General features: G+C 43.4%; 1 protein-coding gene across 1 annotated transcript in view; it reads right to left on the minus strand.

The window, feature by feature from the left end:
- LOC140732950 (phospholipase A2, minor isoenzyme-like) overlaps positions 1-21,228 on the minus strand; it is a 35,407-nt gene extending 14,179 nt beyond the window's left edge. The window contains exons 1-2 of the mRNA XM_073055682.1: positions 21,129-21,228; positions 7,752-7,908 (exon numbers count right to left, since the gene is read on the minus strand). Of these exons, the coding sequence (XP_072911783.1) occupies positions 7,752-7,908; positions 21,129-21,183 (212 nt within the window). The 5' untranslated portion in view covers positions 21,184-21,228. The remainder of the gene's footprint in view (positions 1-7,751; positions 7,909-21,128) is intronic.
- Positions 21,229-22,085: the final 857 nt, after the last annotated feature.

The following is a 22,085-nucleotide window of genomic DNA, read 5'->3' on the forward strand; positions in this document are numbered from 1 at the left end:
TATCTATCTCTGCCTTAAATACACCCAATGACTTGGCCTCCACAGCCACTCGTGGCAACAAATTCCACAGATTTACCACTGTCTGACTGAAGTAATTTCTCTGTATCTCACTTCTAAAAGGACATCCTTCAATCCTGAAGTTGTGCCCTCTTGTCCTAGAATCCCCCACCATGGGAAATAACTTTGCCATATCTCATCTGTTCAGGCCTTTTAACATTTGGAATGTTTCTGTGAGATCCTCCCTCATTCTCCTGAACTCCATGGGATACAGCCCAAGAACTGTGAGACATTCCTGATACAGTAACCCTTCCACTCCTGGAATCATTTTTGTGAATCTTCTCTGAAACCTCTCCAATGTCTCTCAAACTGCACACAATACTCCAAGTGTGATCTCACAAGTACCTTATAGAGCCTCAACATCACATCCCTGCTCTTATATTCTATACCTCTTGAAATGAATGCCAACATTGCATTCGCCTTCTTCACAACTGACTCAACCTGCAGGTTAATCTTTAGGGTATCTTACACAAAGACTCCCAAGTCCCTTTGCATCTCTGCATTTTGAATTCTCTCCCAATTTCTCCAAGGCAGTCTCCTTCTCCATAATGGTACTGGGTAGAGTTGAATTTGTGTGAGAAGCAGTGGATATGGAGGGGATATTCCCTATGGTAGAAGAATCTAGGACCAGAGGACACAACTTCAGGATTGAAGGATGTCCTTTTAGAAGTGAGATACAGAGAAATTACTTTAGTCAGACAGTGGAAGGACATCCTTTAAGAATGGAGATGAGGAGGAATTTCTTTAGCCAGAGAGTGGTGAATCTGTGGAATTCGTTGCCACAGGTGGCTGTGGAGTTTGTCTTTTTGTATATTTAAGGCAGAGGTTGATAGATTCTTGATTACATTGCATAAAACTTTCAAGTGTGAAGTGAACTTTGCTCATTTGGTTAGACTCCAAATATTCCAGATTTTCAGGCATAGCAAAGTTCCCTCTCAACTCTTTCATTTGCTGTTGTACAAGTACCTGTCTGTCTGACCTGAGCACACTCTCTTGAGCAGAAGGAAATGGTGGTTTTCCTTTTGACAAACTTAACATGAATTTGTTGGAATAGTTCCAAAGAAATTCCCATGGTGGTAATGACATCTTCAGAGGTATGGCTTTGTATTGCTGGCAAAAGTTACATGGGGATACAATTTGCTCTAATTCTTTATTGCCCTTTGGCCAAACTTGTGGCAATGCCTCCATATTCCAATGTCCATGGACCTGCTTTCATATAATATCTTGCAAAGTCACTTTAGTTGCAGTGTGAAAGTCAAATCTTACCACTATTGGTCAATTCAACTGAAAATAGAGACGGAATCAGCTCAAGTAGTAAATTTTTAAACCCAAACAATTTCTGGTTTGTAACCAATCTTTAACTGTTAACACTGGTTAACTAGCATAGTTCACAATAACTCTGGGAGCCTCAAGACCCTAGCCGTCTAAGCGTATTGGTCATGGAATCTGTCCTAAAACTTCCAGGACTTGCTTGAACAATTCTTTTAACTGACCTTCTACTTTACTAAGCATCGATAAATAACTCAGGGGAGAAGCCTCTATCTCTGCTGACTTTCCTTCAATCTGGACGGTAAACGAAGTTGTGTTGTCTCACAGTACGGTTGTATGTAGCGTGGACGTTATATAAAGTCTATTCTGCATCTTGTTATTACCTTCCCCTTAGTATTTCTGCAATGTACTTAAGTTTTAAAATTATCTATATGGATGGCACGCAAAACCAAGTTATTCACTGTATCTCAGTACATGTGACAATGATGAACCGATTTTAATCACAATAAGAACAGTAGTGGTAATATTGTGCAGATTCCTATATGTGCTTTCCTATAAATTTGTCATTATTTTTGTTCGAGGTATTGAATTCAAGCCTGCACTCCTATCTGCTGCCTGGTTTTTCAGTTTGTTATTGTTACATGAGCATTCTCCTGACATTACCTGCATCTAAACATTTAAAAGGTACAGTTGTGTGGGGAATGGTTGTTGGTTTGGCTGCGGTAATCACTCATGCCACTTGCAGGCTTTGTTGTCAGCCTGGGAACGTGGAGAACATTCCTACACAGAAACGATGGAGATATTCCCAAAACCTATAATATTCTGGAGCCAGAAGAAAGTGCTGAAAATGTGCAGGCATCGATTCCTGTAATGAGGGACAGAGAAATTGATATTGTATGTGGAAATTGGATCAGTTGTGTATTTCGACTTGGCATTACCACAGAAAGCTAAAGATTATTTTGTCTGCAGAGATAGTTCAAAGGTCTGAAAAATAATGTGCTCTTAGAATTGAATTTCACTGCGGCGGATGTGTGGATGAAGGTTTCTGTAGTTGAGCGATCGCTCACTTTCTCTCAATGGTGGGGAGAGTTTGCTGCCGATTCTCGAGTCAGAGAATCTCAGAATAAAAAACAACGCGGTAATATCATAACAGTGACTGTTAATCTCACCTTTAAGATCTCAGCGAACACTCCAGCCAGCACAGGTTTTTAGTACCTGGGCTGGATGCTTTCCGTGGGTTCACACTCCTGAAGGATGCTCTCACATCAGCTTCAGAGACTACAATCACAGGGTCATTGGGGGCTGTGGTAGTTCATGATAGCTGTGGAATGGACAGCATCTCTCTGTCCCTTGTTAGAGAGAAAGCGAGCCTGTTGAGTACGGTTATGTACCCCTAGGGTTCATATTTTCTGTGGACAATCACTTTAAAATGTCGGGAGAATGAGACTGGCTTTTGGACACTGTTTGAGCTGTATTAAAAGAGAGAGAGGGAGGTGTCCAGCACAATGAGAGAGAGAGAGACAGAAACTGCTCGAAAGATTGATGTTATGGATTCTCTGAAAGTTGTTTACCATTCCACAAGGACACTTGCCTGCTTGTTAAAGTTCCTGCAGAGAGAGGAGGACGGAGCAGGTTGATGGACAGCTGGTGTCCAACATGTGGAAATAGATAGATAGATAGATAGATAGATAGATAGATAGATAGATAGATAGATAGATACTTTATTCATCCCCATGGGGAAATTCAACATTTTTTCCAATGTCCCATACACTTATTGTAGCAAAACTAATTACATACAATACTTAACTCAGTAAAAATATGATATGCATCTAAAATCACCCTCTCAAAAAGCATTAATAATAGCTTTTAAAAAGTTCTTAAGTAGTTTACTTAAATACATTGAGTCCTAACCCCGGCACTTTAACATATCTTACTCCTGGCGGTTGAATTGTAAAGCCGAATGGCATTGGGGAGTATTGATCTCTTCATCCTGTCGGAGGAGCATTGCATCGATAGCAACCTGTCGCTGAAACTGCTTCTCTGTCTCTGGATGTTGCTATGTAGAGGATGTTCAGGGTTTTCCATAATTGACCGTAGCCTACTCAGCGCCCTTCGCTCTGCTACCAATGTTATACTCTCCAGTACTTTGCCCACGACAGAGCCCGCCTTCCTTACCAGCTTATTAAGACGTGAGGCGTCTCTCTTCTTAATGCTGCCTCCCCAACACGCCACCACAAAGAAGAGGGCGCTCTCCACAACTGACCTATAGAACATCTTCAGCATCTCACTACAAACATTGAATGACGCCAACCTTCTAAGGAAGTACAGTCGACTCTGTGCCTTCCTGCACAAGGCATCTGTGTTGGCAGTCCAGTCTAGCTTCTCGTCTAACTGTACTCCCAGATACTTGTAGGTCTTAACCTGCTCCACACATTCTCCATTAATGATCACTGGCTCCATATGAGGCCCAGATCTCCTAAAGTCCACCACCATCTCCTTGGTCTTGGTGATACTGAGACGCAGGTAGTTTGAGTTGCACCATATCACAAAGTCCTGTATCAGTTTCCTATACTCTTCCTCCTGTCCATTCCTGACACACCCCACTATGGCCGTGTCATCAGCGAACTTCTGCACATGGCAGGACTCCGAGTTATATTGGAAGTCTGATGTGTACAGGGTGAACAGGACCGGAGAGAGCACGGTCCCCTGTGGCGCTCCTGTGCTGCTGACCACCGTGTCAGACAGACACACAGTTTTGGACACTGAACGAGCTTTGTTGCACCCACAGGAAGGTGGGGTTTTTGGAGGATCGATTCGGGGAAATTGATCAGTGGCTCACAGTGTGAAAAGATGTGACCGGTGGGGAATTATTTGTGTGTCCAACCTTGCCTGGGTGATAATTCCACCACTGAAGAACGGCCGTACATGTTATGGTCATAGTCGGTGACTACAACCAGTTTTTCGGAAGACAACGGGAAGATCAACGGCATCAGCTCACCTCTCTCTCTCTCCAACATTACTCAACTAACTACCTCAAACTGAACTGAACTCTCTTCATCATCGTAAGACTCTATTCATTCACCCCTAGGTTTGAAAGAGCCTAGTTTTGTTCCTATTTCCACACACGCACACACATCATTGCTAACCTGTTCAATATATTTGCATTTATAGTACTGTATTGCGTAGTTACTAATAAACACTATTAGTTTATCTCATAGAACCATAGAACACTACGGCACAGTACAGGCCCTTCAGCCCTCCATGTTGTGCCGACCCATATAATCCTTAAAAAAAGTACTAAACCCACACTACCCCATAACACTCCCATTTTTCTTTCATCCATGTGCCTGTCCAAGAGGCTCTTAAATACCCCTAATGTTTTAGCCTCCACCACCATCCCTGGCAAGTCATTCCAGGCACTCACAACCCTCTGTGTAAAAAACTTACCCCTGATGGCTCCCCTAAACTTCCCTCCCTTAACTTTGTACATATGCCCTCTGGTGTTTGCTATTGGTGCCCTGGGAAACAGGTACTGACTATCCACCCCTATCTATGCCTCTCATAATCTTGTAGACCTCTATCAAGTCCCCTTTCATTCCTCTACGCTCCATAGAGAAAAGTCCCAGCTCTGCTAACCTTGCTTCATATGACTTGTTCTCCAAACCAGGCAACATCCTGGTAAATCTCCTCTGCACCCTCTCCATAGCTTCCACATCCTTCCTATAATGAGGTGACCAGAATTTAACACAATACACAAGTGCAGTCTCACCAGAGATTTGTAGAGTGGCAACATGACCTCTCTACTCTTGAACTCAATCCCCCTGTTAATGAAGCCGAGCATCCTATAGGCCTTCTTAACTACCCTATCAACCTGTGCAGCGACCTTGAGGGATGTATGGATTTGAACCCCAAGGTCCCTTTGTTCATCCACGCTCTTAAGTAACTGACCATTAATTCTGTACTCAGTGTTCTGGTTTGTCCTTCCAAACTGCATCACCTCACACTTGTCCGGATTGAACTCCATCTGCCATTTTTCTGCTCAACTCTGCAGCCTTTCTATATCCTCTTGTAACCTTCGACAACCTACAGCTCCATCCACAACTCCTCCAATCTTCGTGTCATCCGCAAACTTACTCACCCATCCTTCCGCCTCTACATCCAGGTCATTTATAACAATCACAAATAACAGGGGTCCCAGGACAGATCCCTGCGACACTCCACTAGTCACCGACTTCTTCCTTTAAGCCAATTTTTTATCCAAACAACCAAGGTTCCACTTATCCCATGCCTCATGACCTTCTGGATGAGTCTCTCATGAGGGACCTTGTCAAATGCCTTGCTAAAGTCCATGTAGACCACATCCACTGCCCTACCCTCATCAATTTCATCTGTTACCTCTTCAAAAAACTCAATCAGGCTCGTGAGGCACGATCTTCCCTTCACAAAGCCATGTTGACTATCCATGAGTAGACTGTACTTCTCCAAATGCTCGTAAATCCTATCCTTAAGAATCCTTTCCAGTAGTTTGCATACCATCGACATAAGACTCACTGGTCTATAGTTCCCAGATTTCTCCCCATTACCTTTTTTAAACAAGGGAATACCAGACTCCAGTGCGTTCTCCACTTCTGCTGGTTCTTTAACCCAGTCACGGGGTATGTGACAGTACACATTAGTTTTTGTTGATTGCAGATGATGGTCTCTCCTTGGGTGCTTTTCTATTGATCGGTGGGTGGTGAGTACGGATGCATTTTGCTGAAATGGGCGGGGGGGGAGATTGATGTATTGAAGCTTTGCTGCTGCTTACGTGGGAGGGGAGGGGGGCTTTGGGGTTCTAATGTTTTTCTGAAGTTCATTCTTTCGGGAATTCTGTTTCTTGTGGATGTCTGAGAAGACAAGTATTTCCGGTTGTATATTCTAGACATTCTCTGATAATAAACGGAACCATTTGAAAGTATCCCTTTGATCTCATTGGCCACCAGAAGTCTCACATATAATGTGGTGATTATTTCAACTTGCATGGAAATAACAGCCAATTCTGGAGAATTCTGTCCATGTCAGCTAGCATTGTCGACACTCCATGAGCAATTTGCAAAGCATTGGTCCAGAAATGCAGTCTGCTTGTAAAATTGCCATGTACTCAAACCAGAGTAAACTATCAGTTTTCATAAATAGAGCTGAGAGGTCAAATAAGTTAAAGTAAAATCTTTTTACGAAGCTGAGATGTGGCACTTCAAAAATGCAGAAATGGCCATTATTACATCCTCTGACAAGTCATAAGAAGTCATGGTTGTGGAAGAGTGAGGGAAAGTGATAGAAAGCTCTAACTACCACTACTACTGCTACTACTACTACTACTACATTGACTCAGGCCTAGGGGGCCGGCGTTGGGCACGATGATGAACTCTCCACTCCTTCCTCTCCCTCATCAGTGTGTTCAGTTCATCTACATTAGCCGCGCTGCTATCTTCTAGGAGCGTGTTGACCATAGTCTTAGGAGGGCACCCAGGGTTCATGCTTGGGCTTCCATGTAGTGACTAGGCTGGCAGGTAGCTCAGGGTGGCATAGACAGTGCCCCGCTAGTTGCAGTCTCTCTTCCAAAAGCTGTAATTGCTATAGCTGGTTTATACAACAGCTTTTCCTGTGTTGTTCAAAAGCTTCATTTTCCTCTCAGTCAGTTAACTATAATTGCCTGTGATCTTACTTTGTGGCATGGTGGGATTTGCAGTGCTGTCACTACTGTCCTATCCCTTCTGACATTTTTGCATTAATCTTTTTCCATCAAGGGCCTGAATGAACAACACCCATTTGCACAGAGCTCAGAAGCTTCAACTGGCTCGAATTTAGAACTACAAAGTTGTGCATTATAATTAAATATACATTCTGAAAAAGTAAGCATCTTACTGTTTCAAAGACCGTAAATGATAAAATCCTAAGGAAATTGGTGGCAGCAAAGAATTAATATAATTTGTAAAACCTTCAAAAATATCCCAAGCATTTTACAGGAATGCTACAAGAGGCTGAATGAAGGGAAGTTTTAATTGCAAAATTTCATATGGTAATTCACTAATTCAATCTTGAGTGTAAGTTTATAGGCTGCTCACTAAAGGCTTTTACCGTAAGATAATCATGAGCTCAGAACACCAGAATTTTTGTCCCCCTGGTAGCCTGGAGTTTCATGCCTGCCTGCCTGCCTATCAGAGGATGGCTGATGGATTCCAATGGGAACACTATCTCAGGCCATAAGAATTTTGAGTCAACCATATTTATAGGTAATTTTGCAGAAACATTACCAGAGTGAAATTAATCTTATTGCCTTCCTTCTCAGCTCAGCATTGTACCTTTGGAGGCAAGTTTCTCTATCAACCTAACTAACTTTTCACAGGTTTAGCCTGAGATAGGATGGCGACAATTTGCTGACATACCTGTCCAACTCGTCAACACATGTTCCAGTACCACCAAAGCCACAGTTACACCCATAATCATTGAAGTCCAGGATGGGAGAACTGTCAGGAAGCACACACCGTATCATCTTCCTGAACTGCCAGAGAGAGTAAGGTGTAATGCTGGCACTTGCAACAGCTGTGAAAAGAGGCATAGTCTTAATAGCAAGTATTATTAACAACTCTTTACATTTGCACTTTTCAAATTTGCAGCCATATTTATGATTTTAATTCAAAAGATCATTTTGTTTGGCGAGTGAAAATTCATTGCTCTGTTTTTTGGGGGAGGCATGCAGCATGAGAAAAACTGAACTACAGAAAGTGAATACTCTCATGAGTGAGAGCTTCCATCCTGATTTCCACATTAGACCACAATTTAAGCAAAATAGACATTTTTTCAAAATGCAATCTGGGAATACTTGTATTTCATTAGTTGAGCCTTCACGAACTATCACAACCCCTGATGACCCTGTGATTTCAGTCTCTGAGGCTGAAGTGCAAGCATCCTTCAGGAGGGTGAACCCATGGAAAACATCCAGCCCAGATGGGATACCTGATCCAGTACTAAAAACCTGTGCTGGCTAGAGAGTTCACTGAGATCTTTAACCTCTTGCTTCGGCAGGCTGAGGTACCCATCTGCTTCAAGCAGGCTTTAATTACACCAGTGCCTAAGGAGAACTTAGTAACCTGCCTCATTCCAATCATCTAATAGCACTTAAGATGTGAAGAAGTGCTCCGACAGCTTGGTGATGAAACATATCAACTCCTGCCTGAGAAGCAACTTGGATCCACTCCAATTTGTCTACTGGCACAATAGGTCCACGGTAGATACCATTTCACTGACTCTTCACTCAACACTGAAACATCGGGGCAGCAAAGATGTACATATCAGGAAGCCCTTTATGGACTATAGCACAGCATCCAATACCACCATCCCTTCAAAACTAATCAGTAAGCTCCACGATCTTGACCTCAATACCCCCTTGTGCAATTGGATCCTTGATTTCCTCACTTGCAGACCCCAGTCACTTCAGATAGACATCACCTCCTCCACAATCTTCACCAGCACAGGTGTGTGCTTAGCCCCTGCTCTATTCATCTTATGACTGTGCAGGTAAGCGCATCTCCAATGCCATATTTGTTTGTTGATGGCACCACTGTTGTATTTAATTTTAGAGTAATGAATCAGCATATTCATCACTCTAAAATTGAAAATTGAAAGGTTGAAAATCTGGCTGAGTGATACCACAACAACAACCCCTCACTCAATTTCAGTAAAACCAAGGAGCCGATTATTGACTTCAGGGGGAGTAAACGGGAGGTCCATTAGCCAGTCCTCACTGTGGAATCAGAGGAGTAAAGAGTCAGCAGCTTTAAATTCCTTGATGTTATCATTCCTCGGTCCAGCACGCAAGTGCAATTACAAACAAAGCACAACAATGCTTCCACTTGTTTGCGGTGATTCATCAGACCATAAGAGGTAGGAGCAGAATTAGGCCATTTGACCCATCAAGTTTGCTCCACCATTTCATCATGGCTGATCCACTTTTCCTCTCAGCCCCACATCCCTTATCCCTTCATGCCTGGACTAATCAAGAATCTATCAATCTCTGCCTTAAATATACATAAAGAATTGGCCTCCACAGCTGCCTGTGGCAATGAATTCCATAGGTTCACCGCTCTCTAGGTAACAAAATTCCACCTCATCTCTGTTCTAAAAGGATGCCCCTCTATACTGAGGTTATGTCCTCTGGTCTTAGAAACTCCCACTATAGGAAACATTCTCTCCACATCGTTTCTATCAAGGCCTTTCACCACTTGATAGGTTTCAATGAAGTCACCTCTCATTCTTCTGAATTCTAGTGAATACAGGCCCAGAGCCATCAAACGCTCTTCATATGACAAGCCATTCAATCCTGAAATCATTTGAACCCTTTGAACCCTCTCCAGTTTCAGCTCGTCCTTTCTAAGATATGAAGCCCAAACCTGCTCACAATACTCCAAGTGAGGCCTCACCAGGGCTTTGTAAAGTCTCATCATTACGTCCTTGCTTTTATATTCTAGTCTTCTTGAAATGAATGCAAACATCGCATTTGCCTTCCTCACCACAGATTAACCTGCAAATTAACCTTTAGGGAATTCTACACAAGGACTTCCAAGTCCCTTTGAACCTCAGATTTTTGTATTCTCCCTCCATTTAGAAAATAGTCTATGAGTGCATGACCATATACTTCTCGACACTGTATTCCATTTGCCACTTTGCCCATTCTCCTAATCCAAGTCTTTTTGTAGCATCTCTACTTCCTCAAAACTACCTGCCTTCCACTTGTCTTTGTTTTGTCTGCAAACTTTAAAATAAAGCCATCAATCCCATCATCCAAATCATTGAAATATAACGTAAAAGAATTCACCTCAACACAGAACCCTGCAGAACACCACTAGTCATCAACAGTCAACCAGAAAAAGCTCTATTTATTCCCACTTTTTGTCTCCTGCCAATCAGCCACTGTTTCATCCATGCTAGAATCTTTCCTGTAATACCATGGGCTCATAGTTTATTATGCTGTCTCACATGTGCCACCTTGTCAAAGGCACATCAACCGATTCCCCTTTGTCTATCCTGTTTGCTACTTCTTCAGTTTTCCAGGCCTTTCAGTTTCCCAAGAACCTTCTCCCTTAAATGGTAACAACACACACTTCTTGACCCTAACACCTGGAAATTCTACTGCTAGTGTCTTCCAGTGAAGACTGATGCAAAATACTTATCAGTTTGTCTATCATTTCCTTGTCCCACATTTCTACCTCTTCAGCATCCAATATCCACTCTCACCTCTCTTTTACACATTATGTATCTTTTGGTATCCTCTTTAATATTATTGGCTAGTATACTTTCATATTTCATCTTTAGCTTCTCAATGACTCTTTTAGTTGTCTTCTGTTGGTTTGGAAAATCTTCCCAATCCTTTAACTCACTACAAATTTTTACTCTATTGTATACCCTCTCTTTGGCCTTTATGTTGGCTTTGACTTCCCTTGTTGAACATGGCTGTGTCATATTGCCTTTGGAATACCTTGTTCCCTTTTTGGGATGTATATATCCTGTGCCTTCCAAAATGCTTCCAGAAATTCCAACCATTGCTGCTCTGCCGTCATCCCTGCCAGTGTTCTTTTCCAATTACTCCACTCTGTAACCTCCTTCACTCCACTGTAAACCGATACATCTTCAGTTTCTCCTTCTCAAATTTCAGGGTGAATTCGATCATATTATGATCACTTTCTTCTGAAGGTTCTTTTACCTTCAGCTCTCTAATCAATTCTGGATCATTGCACAACACCAAATCTAAAATAGCTGATCCTCTCATCGGCTCAACCATGAGCTGCTCTAAAAAGCCATCTTGCAGGCATTTTAGAAACTCTCCCTGTTGGCTTCCAATACCAACCTGATCTTTCCAATCCACCTGCATATTGAAGTCCCCCATGACTATTGTAACATTGCCCATTTGGCATACATTTTCTATCTCCCATTGTAACTTGTAGACCACATCCTTACTACTGTTTGGGGGTCTGTATACAACTCCCACCAGTGTCCTTTTGCCCTTGCAGTTCCTTAGCTCTATTCACGATTCAACACCTTCTGCCCCCAAGTCATCTCTTTCCAATGAGTTTTTACCAACAAGCCACACCGCCCCTTCTGTCTTCCTGCCTGTCATTTTGATACAATGTGTATCGTTGGACATTAAGCTCCCAGCTATAAACTTCTTTCAACCATGATTCAGTGATGCAAGAAGGCTGCGAGCGAACTGCTGATTTTTCAGAGCGAAGGGAGTTTTTTACTACTCGGGTTAAAGAGAGGCGAGACTGCGCAGGCGCAGCCACTAGCACACAAAAGATTTTAAAAGACCGCTGTATCCAGCGGGCAGCGGAGTGAGAAGAAACAGAGTGGTAGGGCTTTGGCTCAACTGGCTTAGGTGGTAACGGGACAAGTCGAGGTAGGAGGTATGATTGTGAGGTCAGTTTGCTGTGCTCGGTGTCAGATGTGGGAAGTCCTGAGTCTCCCAGCCTCCCGGACGGCTATATCTGCACCAGGTGTGTCGATCTGCAGCTCCTAAGGGACCGAGTTAGGGAACTGGAGATGCAGCTCGATGACCTTTGTCTGGTCAGGGAGAGCAAGGAGGTGCGAGAGAGGAGTTATAGGCAGGTGGTCACACCGGGGCCAAGGGAGACAGACAAGTGGGTAACAGTCAGAAGAGGGAAGGGGAAGAGTCAGGTACTAGAGAGAACCCCTGTAGCTGTACCCCTTGACAGTAAGTACTCCTGTTCGAGTACTGTTGGGGGGGGGGGGGTGACAGCCTAACTGGGGGAAGTGACAGTGGCCGTGCCTCTGGCACAGAGTCTGGCCCTATGGCTCAGAAGGGTAGGGAAAGGAAGAGGAAGGCAATAGTGATAGGGGACTCTATAGTTAGGGGGTCAGACAGGCGATTCTGTGGACGCAGGAAAGACACTCAGATGGTAGTTTGCCTCCCAGGTGCCAGAGTCCGGGATGTTTCAGATTGTGTCCAAGATATCCTGCAGTGGGAGGGAAAACAGCCAGAGGTCATGGTACATATTGGTACCAATGACATAGGTAGGAAAAGGGAAGAGGTCCTGAAAAAAGACTACAGGGAGTTAGGAAGGAAGTTGAGAAGCAGGACCTCAAAGGTAGTAAGGGAATAGGATGAGGTGGAGGATAAATGCATGGCTGAGAGATTGGAGCAAGGGGCAGGGATTCAGATTTCTGGATCATTGGGACCTCTTTTGGGGCAGGTGTGACCTGTACAAAAAGGACGGGTTGCACTTGAATCCCAGGGAACCAATATCCTGGTGGGGAGGTTTGCTAAGGCTACTGGGGAAAGTTTAAACTAGAATTGTTGGGGGGTGGGAACCAAACTGAAGAGACTGGGGAAGAGGAGGTAGGCTCACAAATAGAGAAAGCTTGTTGACAGTGCGAGATGGAGGATAGGCAGGTGATAAAGAAATGACGCGCTCAGACCGAAAGCTTGAGATGTGTCTATTTTAACGCAAGGAGTGTTGTGAACAAAGAGGATGAGTTTAGAGTGTGGATCAGTACTTGGAGATATGATGTGGTGGCCATTACAGAGACTTGGATGGCTCAGGAACAGGAATGGTTACTTCAGGTGCCGGTATTTTGATGTTTCAGAAAGGACAGGGAGGGAGGCAGAAGAGGTGGGGGCGTGGCACTGTTGATCAGAGGTAGTGTCACGGCTGCAGATAAGGTGAATGCCATGCAGGGATTTTCTACGGAGTCTCTGTGGGTGGAGGTTAGGAACAGGAAGAGGTCAATAACTTTACTGGGTGTTTTTTATAGGCCGCTCAATAGTAACAGGGATATTGAGGAGCAGATAGGGAAACAGATCCTGGAAAAGTGTAATAATAACAGAGTTGTCATGATGGAAGATTTTAATTTCCCAAATATAGATTGGCATCTCCCTAGAGCAAGGGGTTTAGATGGGGTGGAGTTTGTTAGGTGTGTTCAGGAAGGTTTTTAGACACAGTATGTAGATAAGCCAACAAGAGGAGAGGCTGTACTTGATTTTGTATTGGGAAATGAACCTGGTCAGGTGTCAGATCTCTCAGTGGAAGAGCATTTTGGAGACAGTGATCATAATTCTATCTCCTTTACAATAGTATTGGAGAGAGATAGGAACAGACAAGTTAGAAAGCGTTTAATTGGAGTGAAGGCAATTATGATGCTATCAGGTAGGAAATTGGAAGCTGAAATTTGAAACAGATGTTCTCAGGGAAAAGTATAGAAGAAATGTGGCAAATATTCAGGGGATATTTGTGTAGAGTTCTGTTTAAGTACGTTCCAATGAGACAGGGAAGTTATGGTAGGGGACAGGAACCGTGGTGTACAAAGGCTGTAATAAATCTAGTTAAGAAGAAAAGAAAACCTCACAAAAGGATCAGAGAGCTAGGTAATGTTAGAGATCTAGAGGATTATAAGAGGATTATAGAGATTATAAGATCTAGAGATAATAGGAAGGACCTTAAGAAGGAAATTAGGAGAGCCAGAAGGGGCCATGAGAAGGCCTTGGCAGGCAGAATTAAGGAAAACCCCAAGGCATTCTACAAGTATGTGAAGAGCAAGAGGGTAAGATGTGAAAGAATAGGACCTATCAAGTGTGACAGTGGGGAAGTGTGTATGGAACCAGAGAAAATAGCAGATGTACTTAATGAATACTTTACTTCAGTATTCACTATGGAAAAGGATCTTGGTGATTGTAGTGATGACTTGCAGCGGACTGTAAAGCTTGAGCATGTAGATATTAAGAAAGAGGATGTGCTGGAGCTTTTGGAAAACATCAAGTTGGATAAGTCACCGGGAGCGGATGAGATGTACCCTAGGCTACTGTGGGAGGCGAGGGAGGAGATTACTGAGACTCTGGCAATCATCTTTGCATCATCAATGGGGACGGGAGAGGTTCCCAAGGATTGGAGGGTTGCGGATGTTGTTCCTTCATTCAAGAAATGGAGTAGCGATAGCCCAGGAAATTATAGACCAGTGAGTCTTACCTCAGTGGTTGGTAAGTTGATGGAGAAGATGCTGAGAGGCAGGATTTATGAACATTTGGAGAGGTATAATATGATTAGGAGTAGTCAGCATGGCTTTATCGAGGGCAGGTCGTGCCTTACGAGCCTGATTGAATTTTTTGAGGATGTGACTAAACAAATTGATGAAGGAAGAGCAGTAGATGTAGTGTATATGGATTTCAGCAAGGCATTTGATAAGGTACCCCAGGCAAGGCTTACTGAGAAAGTAAGAAGGCATGGGATCCAAGGGGGCATTGCTTTGTGGATCCTGAACTGGCTTGCCCACAGAAGGCAAAGTGTGGTTGTAGAGGTCAGTCACCAGTAGAGTGACTGGGATCTGTTCTGGTACCCTTAATCTTCATGATTTTTATAAATGACCTGGGTGAGGAAGTGCAGGTATGGGTTAGTAAGTTTGCTGATGACAAAAAGGTTGGAGGTGTTATGGATAGTGTGGAGGGCTGTCAGAGGTTATAGCAGGACATTGATAGGATGCAAAACTGGGCTGAGAAGTGGCAGATGGAGTTCAACCCAGATAAGTGTGAAGTGTTTCATTTTGGTAGGTCAAATATGATGGCAGAATATAGTATTAAGACTCTTGGTAGTGTGGAGGATCAGAGGGATCTTGGAGGTCCAAGTCCATAGGACTCTCAAAGCAGCTGCACAGGTTGACTCTGTGGTTAAGAAGGTGTATGGTGTATTGGCCTTCATCAATCGTGGAATTGAATTTAGGAGCCAAGAGGTAATGTTGCAGCTATATAGGACCCTGGTCTGACCCCACTGAGTACTGAGCTCAGATCTGGTCGCCTCACTACAGGAAGGATGTGGAAGCCATAGAAAGGGTGCAGAGGAGATTTACAAGGATGTTTCCTGGATTGGGGAGCATGCCTTATGAGAATAGGTTAAGTGAACTCAGCCTTTTCTCCTTGGAGCAACAGAGGATGAGAGGTGACTTGATAGATGTGTTCAAGATGATGAGAGGCATTGATCGTGTGGATAGTCAGAGGCTTTTTCCCAGGGCTGAAATGGTTGCCACAAGAGGACACAGGTTTAAGGTGCTGGGGAGTAGGTACAGAGGAGATGTCAGGGGTAAGTCTTTTACTCAGAGAGTGGTGAGTGCGTGGAATGGGCTGCTAGCAACGGTCATGGAGGTGGATACGATAGGGTCTTTTAAGAGGCTTTTAGATAGGTACATGGAGCTTAGTAAAATAGAGGGCTATAGGTAAGCCTAGTAATTTCTAAGGTTGGGATATGTTCGGCATAACTTTGTGGGCTGTTGGTTTTCTATGTTTCTAAACATCATACTTACCAATCTGTAATTGTGCTACAAGATCATCTACCTTATTCCATATACTGTGTGCATTCAAATGTAACACCTTCAGTCCTGTATTCTCACTTTTCAATTTTGTCTACCTTTTATATTGTAACTCAGCCTGTTGACTGCAGTTTTGCCCTGTCAGCCTTTCCTTGCTAGCAGCTTCACTATTACGTCTGTTTGGAAACTAACTACCTCATCTCTCTACCAATTAGCTTAAACCCACCCAAACAACTCTAGCCAACCTGCCCGCAAAGATATTGGGCCCCTTTCAGTTCAGGTGTAACCCATCCTTTTTGTACAGCTCACACCTTACCCAGAGAGAGTAGCCCCCCCCCCCCCCGACCCCTTCTAGCCTATGTCTAGAACCACGGGAGATGGGAAGGATTTTTAACAATTTTTCTTCAGTGTTTACTGATAAAGATGTTTTGGAAACTTTTATTACAAGGAGGGATATATTCGGAGCCTTACAGTGTATTAATGTGAGTAAATCCCCAGGAGACCAAATGCATCCTGAGTGGGATTATTGAGAAAATTGCAGAGGACATTGCTGAGATATTTGCATCAATAGCCACTGAAGATTCTCTGAAGATTGGAAGGTAGCTAATGTTGTTCCATGTATTAAAAAAAAACTAGCAAGGACAAACCAAAGAACAAAAAACAAAAAAACAAACCAAAGCCACCAGCCTGATATCAGCAGTGGGGAAATTACTGGAGGTACTGAGGGACAGGATCTATCAGCTTTTGGATAGACAAATTCTGATTGGGAGCTGTCCGCGTGGCTTTGTGAGTGGTAAGTCGTGCATAACAAATCTATTGTAGTTTTTGGAAGAGGCAACCAAAATGATAGATGAGGGTAGGGTCGTGGGTGTCATATGTTTGGACTTTAAAAGGTCTTCAACAAGGTCTCGCAAGGTAGACTGGCCTGGAAGGTTAGGTCCCATGGAATCTAGGGAGAGGATTCAAAACTGGCTTCAAGGTAGGAAGCAGAGGATGATGGTTGAAAATTGTTTCTTGGGATTGAGGCAGAGGACTAGTGTTGTGCCACAGCGATCAGTATTGGGAGCCTTGCTATTTGCTATTTACTGTATATAAATGATTTAACGTGAATTCATAAGGCATGATCAGTAAGTTTGCAGAGGACACAGAGTTAGGAGATTGTTGATGGTGAAGAAGGTTATTTATTGACCTGAGCAAGAGGATCTTGATCAGTTGGGGAAGTGGGCCCATTTTGGTTACCTCTTCTAAGTGAACTTCAGTACAGATAAGTATGTGGCGATGTATCTTGGAAAGTCAACCCAGCATGAATTGTATAAAGATTTGTTTTATCTGGCACATGTATGAGGGATGATTGATTTGTTCGTGACCTAATGTAGAAGGAGACAATTTTAGAAAACCTAGCACATTTATTTTTCAACATAGTCCCCTCCTATATTTACACACTTAGTCCAGCGGTCGTGAAGCATACGGATCTTGGACCTCCAGAAAGTGTCCACAGATGGGTGATTGATAAGTTTGTGGCCTAAGGTAGAAGGATATGAGTTATACAGCTCTCGTTACATGCACATGCAGCTCAACTCTTTGAGCGTTTATGCAGAAAATTTGAAGTTAATAACATCTCCTTCTACCTTGGGCCACAAACTTATCAATCACCCCATCTGTGGACACTTTCTGGAGGTCCAAGATCTGTATGCTCCATGACCACTGGACTAAGTGTGTCAGGAGGGGACTTTGTTGAAAAATAAATGTGCTAAGTTTTCTAAAATAGACACCTTCTACCTTAGGCCACAAACTTATCAATCACCCCTCATATATTGAAACATCAAAGCATCTAGTGAAATGCATCGTTTGCATCAACAACCAACACAGTCCGAGGATGTGCTGAGGGCAGTCCTGCTTCTGGTGTCCTGCACCTTACTAACTCTAAGTTGTAAATCTTCGGAACGTGGGAGAAAACTGGAGCACCCAGAGGGTGCCTGTGGCTGTCCTGGGGAGAACAAACAAACTCCACACAGTTAGTAGTGGAAATTGAAACCCAGTCTTCTGATTGCTGGGACTGTAAAGCATTCTGCTAACTACGACGCTACCATGCCATTGAAATGTAGGCCATTGGGGAATGTAAAAGAACAGAGGGACTTTAGGAATACAAATTCATCATTCATTGGAACTGGTGTCACCCGGTGGAAAAAGCATTTAGCACACTGACCTTCATCAGTCTGGCTATGAAGTATGGGATTTGGGACATTATGTTGCCGTTGTACAAGTCATTAGTGAAGTCACTCTTGGAGTGTTGTGTACAGTTTTGGTCACCCTGTTATTGCAGTGGGTTTACAAGAAAGTTATAAGAGGGCTGGAGACTACCCAGACAGTATATGAGGTGTTGGAACGGTATATGAGCCCCTTGGTACGAACATTGAATTCTCCAACTTCCGATAATTCCCTCCCTCTCCCTTCCCCCATCCCTCTTTCACTCTGCCTCCTCTTCCAGCTGCCTATCACCTCTCTCATGATTCTGCCTTCTTCTACTACCCATAGTGCTTTCCCCTTATATTCCTTTTTCACCTTTCCTGCCTATCCCCTCCCTGCTTCCCCTCCCCCACCCCTTGATCTTTCCTCTGATTGGATTTTCACCTGGCACCTTCCACCCTCCCTCCACCTTCTTTATAGGGCCCCTGCCCCCTCCTTCTTCAGTCCTGACAAGGGTCTTGGCCCGAAATGTTGACTGCTCATTTCCACAGATGCTGCCTGACCTGCTGAGTTCCTCCAGCTAGTTCGTACAACATGTTATCAAGAAGGCAAACAGAATGTTGGCCTTCATTGCTAGAGGGATTGAATTCAAGAGCAGGGAGGTCATGCTGCAACTACACAGGGTACTGGTGAGGCCGCACCTGGAGTACTGGGTGCAGTTCTGGTCTCCATACTTGAGGAAGGATATACTGGCTTTGGAGTCAGTGCAGAGGAGGTTCACCAGGTTGATTCCAGGGACGAAGGGGTTAACCTATGAGGAGCGATTGAGTCGCCTGGGGCTATACTCTCTGGAGTTCAGAAGAATGAGAGGGGTTCCTATAGAAACATACAACATTTTGAAAGGGTAGATAAGATAGAAGTAGGAAAATTGTTTCCATTGGTAGGTGAGACTGGAAGATTCAGGGGAGAAGATTTAGGACGGAGATGAGGAGAAACTATTTTTCCCAGAGAGTGGTGAATCTGTGGAATTCTCTGCCCAGGGAAGCAGTTGAGGCTTCTTCACTAAATATATTTAAGGTACAGTTAGTTAGATAGATTTTTACATAGTAGGAGAATTAAGGGTTCTGGGGAAAAGGTAGGTAGATGGAGCTGAGTTTATGGACAGATCAGCCATGATCTTATTGAATGGTGGGGCAGGCTCGATGGGCCAGATGGCCGACTCCTGCTCCTGTTTCTAATGTTCATATGAATAGGAGAAGTTGCAAACCGAAGCTTTATTCTGGTCTTTGTGCAAGAGATGTTGCTCAGGTCAGGGTCACTGACATTCCAGCTGTTTGAGACTAGTTATGGAGGAGGAGGCAGAAGGGTTGTTGGATGGAGAGACTTCATTCCAAGGAAAAAATATGCTATCTGTAAATAAGCACCATGGGCTGTGGTCCCACTCATTAATAGGAGGTAGCTCTAGTTCACCCAAAACCCAATTTTGGGCAACAGGAGACAGGCCTGTCCCTGATTTCTAAAGGTCATGAGACAAAACATTCACTCCAACTCCACATAATGATTCATAGAAAGTAGATTTAATAATCATCAAGTCACACGCCCATTCTAGCAATAGGAATCTTCTACCTAGTAACACTGTACATTCTGGTTAGGTTTATCATTATTTTGGAAGCATGTTGTCTGCATGGATTACCAGCAAAAATGGTAATAATATCAATATCATGAAGTCCCACCGTTCTCCATTTTGATCTACTTATTCTGCATCACCCCCTTAATTCCATCCTCTTCCTGCTCAGATGTTTAGGAATGCAGGTGTTAATTCACAACACATTGAACTGGTAAGAATACGGGAACTGTCTGTTATTTGTACATCCTCCGTGCCCACGCAAAGACTGACTCCCTGTGTTTTATCCCTGTCCTGCTCTGCTTTGTTTGTAGCAGCTCTAATCCAGTAGACAATCTAGTTCCCAGGAGTTGACACTCTCTCATGCATGGTTGGACAGATTAGGAGAGTTTATTTATTTATTGAGATACAGCATAGAGCAGACCCTCCCCCCTTTGAGCTGCACCACCTAATTTAACCCTAGCCTAATCATGGGGTAAGTTACAATGACTGATTAACCTAACAACCGGTATGCCTTTGAGCTGTGGGAGGAAATCCCAAGCACCCGAGGAAGAAGGCACAAACTCCTAACAGAGAGTGGGAGGAATTGAAACCAGATCGCTGGTACTGTAGAGCATCGTGTTAACCACTGTACTACTCTGCCACCCAAGAATGGGCAAAGAAGTGGCAAATAGAATGTTTGGTCATGCACTTAGGTAGAAGGAATCAGAGGTGCAAAGGGACTTGGGAGGTCTTATGGAGGATAAACTTACTGGGTGAATCGGTGCAATGTTAGCATTCCTTTTGATAGGAACAGGATATAAAAGCAAGGATGTGATGCTGAGGCTTCATAAACCAGGTTCACAAGAATGATTCCGGGAATGAAAGTGTTAACGCATGAGGAGCATTTGATGGTTCTGGGCCTGTATTTGCTTGAGTTTAGAAGAACGATGGAGGTGATCTCACTGAAGCCTATTGAATATTAAACGCCTAGGCAGACTGGATATTGAAAGGATGTTTCCTCTAGTGGGGAGTCTAGAAGCAGAGGGCACAGAGTCAGAATATAGGGATGTCCATTTAGAACAGACATGACGACTGTGGAGGCTTATTGAGTATATTTAAATCAGAGGTTGATAGTTTCTTGGTAAGTCAGGGCATCAAAGATTATCGGGAGAAGGCAAGAGAATGGGATTGAGAGGCATACAAAAAAATCAGACATGATGGAATGGCAGAGCAGACTCGATGGGCTGACTGGCCTAATTCTGTTCCTATATTTTATATTCTTATGATTTATGTTCCATACAACTGCAGACATAATTGAATTTTCACCTTTGTCACTGTCTGAGATGCATCTTTTGTTGCATCTGGCGCAATACCTTCTGTGCATATATGATAACTAAAATACTTTTAACATCATATCCTTCTTTATGTGAAACTCCCCTAACTTTATGAGCTCAGCTGCTGTTTTTAAAGGTCATCTTTCTATATTTCAACCTTTAACCTCTTCTAGAGACCTCTCCTGCACAAACAACAATGAAAATCATAAGATCACCAATTCCAGTACAAGTAAATCATCTGATATATTATCCCACCCAGTCATTCTAGAGCTATAAAAGGTATTATTGATATCCGTCTGCTGGCAGTAATCAGCATTCCTCATACATACCTGCAAGCAACACAACAAGAAACAAGGATCTCATTTTCAGTTCCATTGCAATCATCAAGACAGTTCATCTAATTCCTAACAATTTATACCTGAGGTTTGGCCTTGTAAGTGTAAACTCAGATAAATACAGATGGACTTTTCCCAAGTTCATGTGACATGTTTGAACTAAAATATCACATCATAAAAAACTGATAACAGTAAAAACCTGATTGCTGAACACGGAAACTTTTGCAAAATCCCTGTTTCCATCCACAGTAGATTTGAGTGGCTGGAGTCAATCTGGTCATGTGGGCAGAGGGGGTGGGGTGGCCCTGTTGGTGAAGAATGAGATTCAGTCCTTTGCCGGGGGGACATAGGATCAGGAGAAGTAGAGTCTGTGTGGATAGAACTGAGGAACAGTAAGGGCAAAAATACCCTAATGGGTGTTGTCTACAGGCCCCCAAACAGTAGCATGGATATTTGGTGCAAGTTGAATAGGGAATTAACATTGGCATGTGGCAAAGGTAATGTCGCAGTAGTTATGGGGGATTTCAACATGCAGGTGAACTGGAAGATGCAGGTTGGTGCTGGATCCCAGGATAGCGAGTTTGTAGAGTGCCTACGGGATGCATTCTTGGAACAGCTTGTAAGAGAGCCGACCAGGGACAAGGCTATTCTGGATTTAGTGTTGTGTAATGAACAGGATTTGATAAGCGATCTTGAAGTAAAGATGCCATTAGGAGGTAGTGACCATAAGAATGATTCCGGGAATGAAAGTGTTAACGCATGAGGAGCATTTGGTGGCTCTGGGCCTGTATTTGCTTGAGTTTAGAAGAATGATGGAGGTGATCTCACTGAAGCCTATTGAATATTAAATGCCTAGACAGACTGGATATTGAAAGGATGTTTCCTCTAGTGGGGAGTCTAGAAGCAGAGGGCACAGAGTCAGAATATAGGGATGTCCATTTAGAACAGACA

This window comes from Hemitrygon akajei, chromosome 9 (assembly GCF_048418815.1).
Source record: "Hemitrygon akajei chromosome 9, sHemAka1.3, whole genome shotgun sequence".
In the NCBI taxonomy this organism is placed as follows: domain Eukaryota; kingdom Metazoa; phylum Chordata; class Chondrichthyes; order Myliobatiformes; family Dasyatidae; genus Hemitrygon; species Hemitrygon akajei.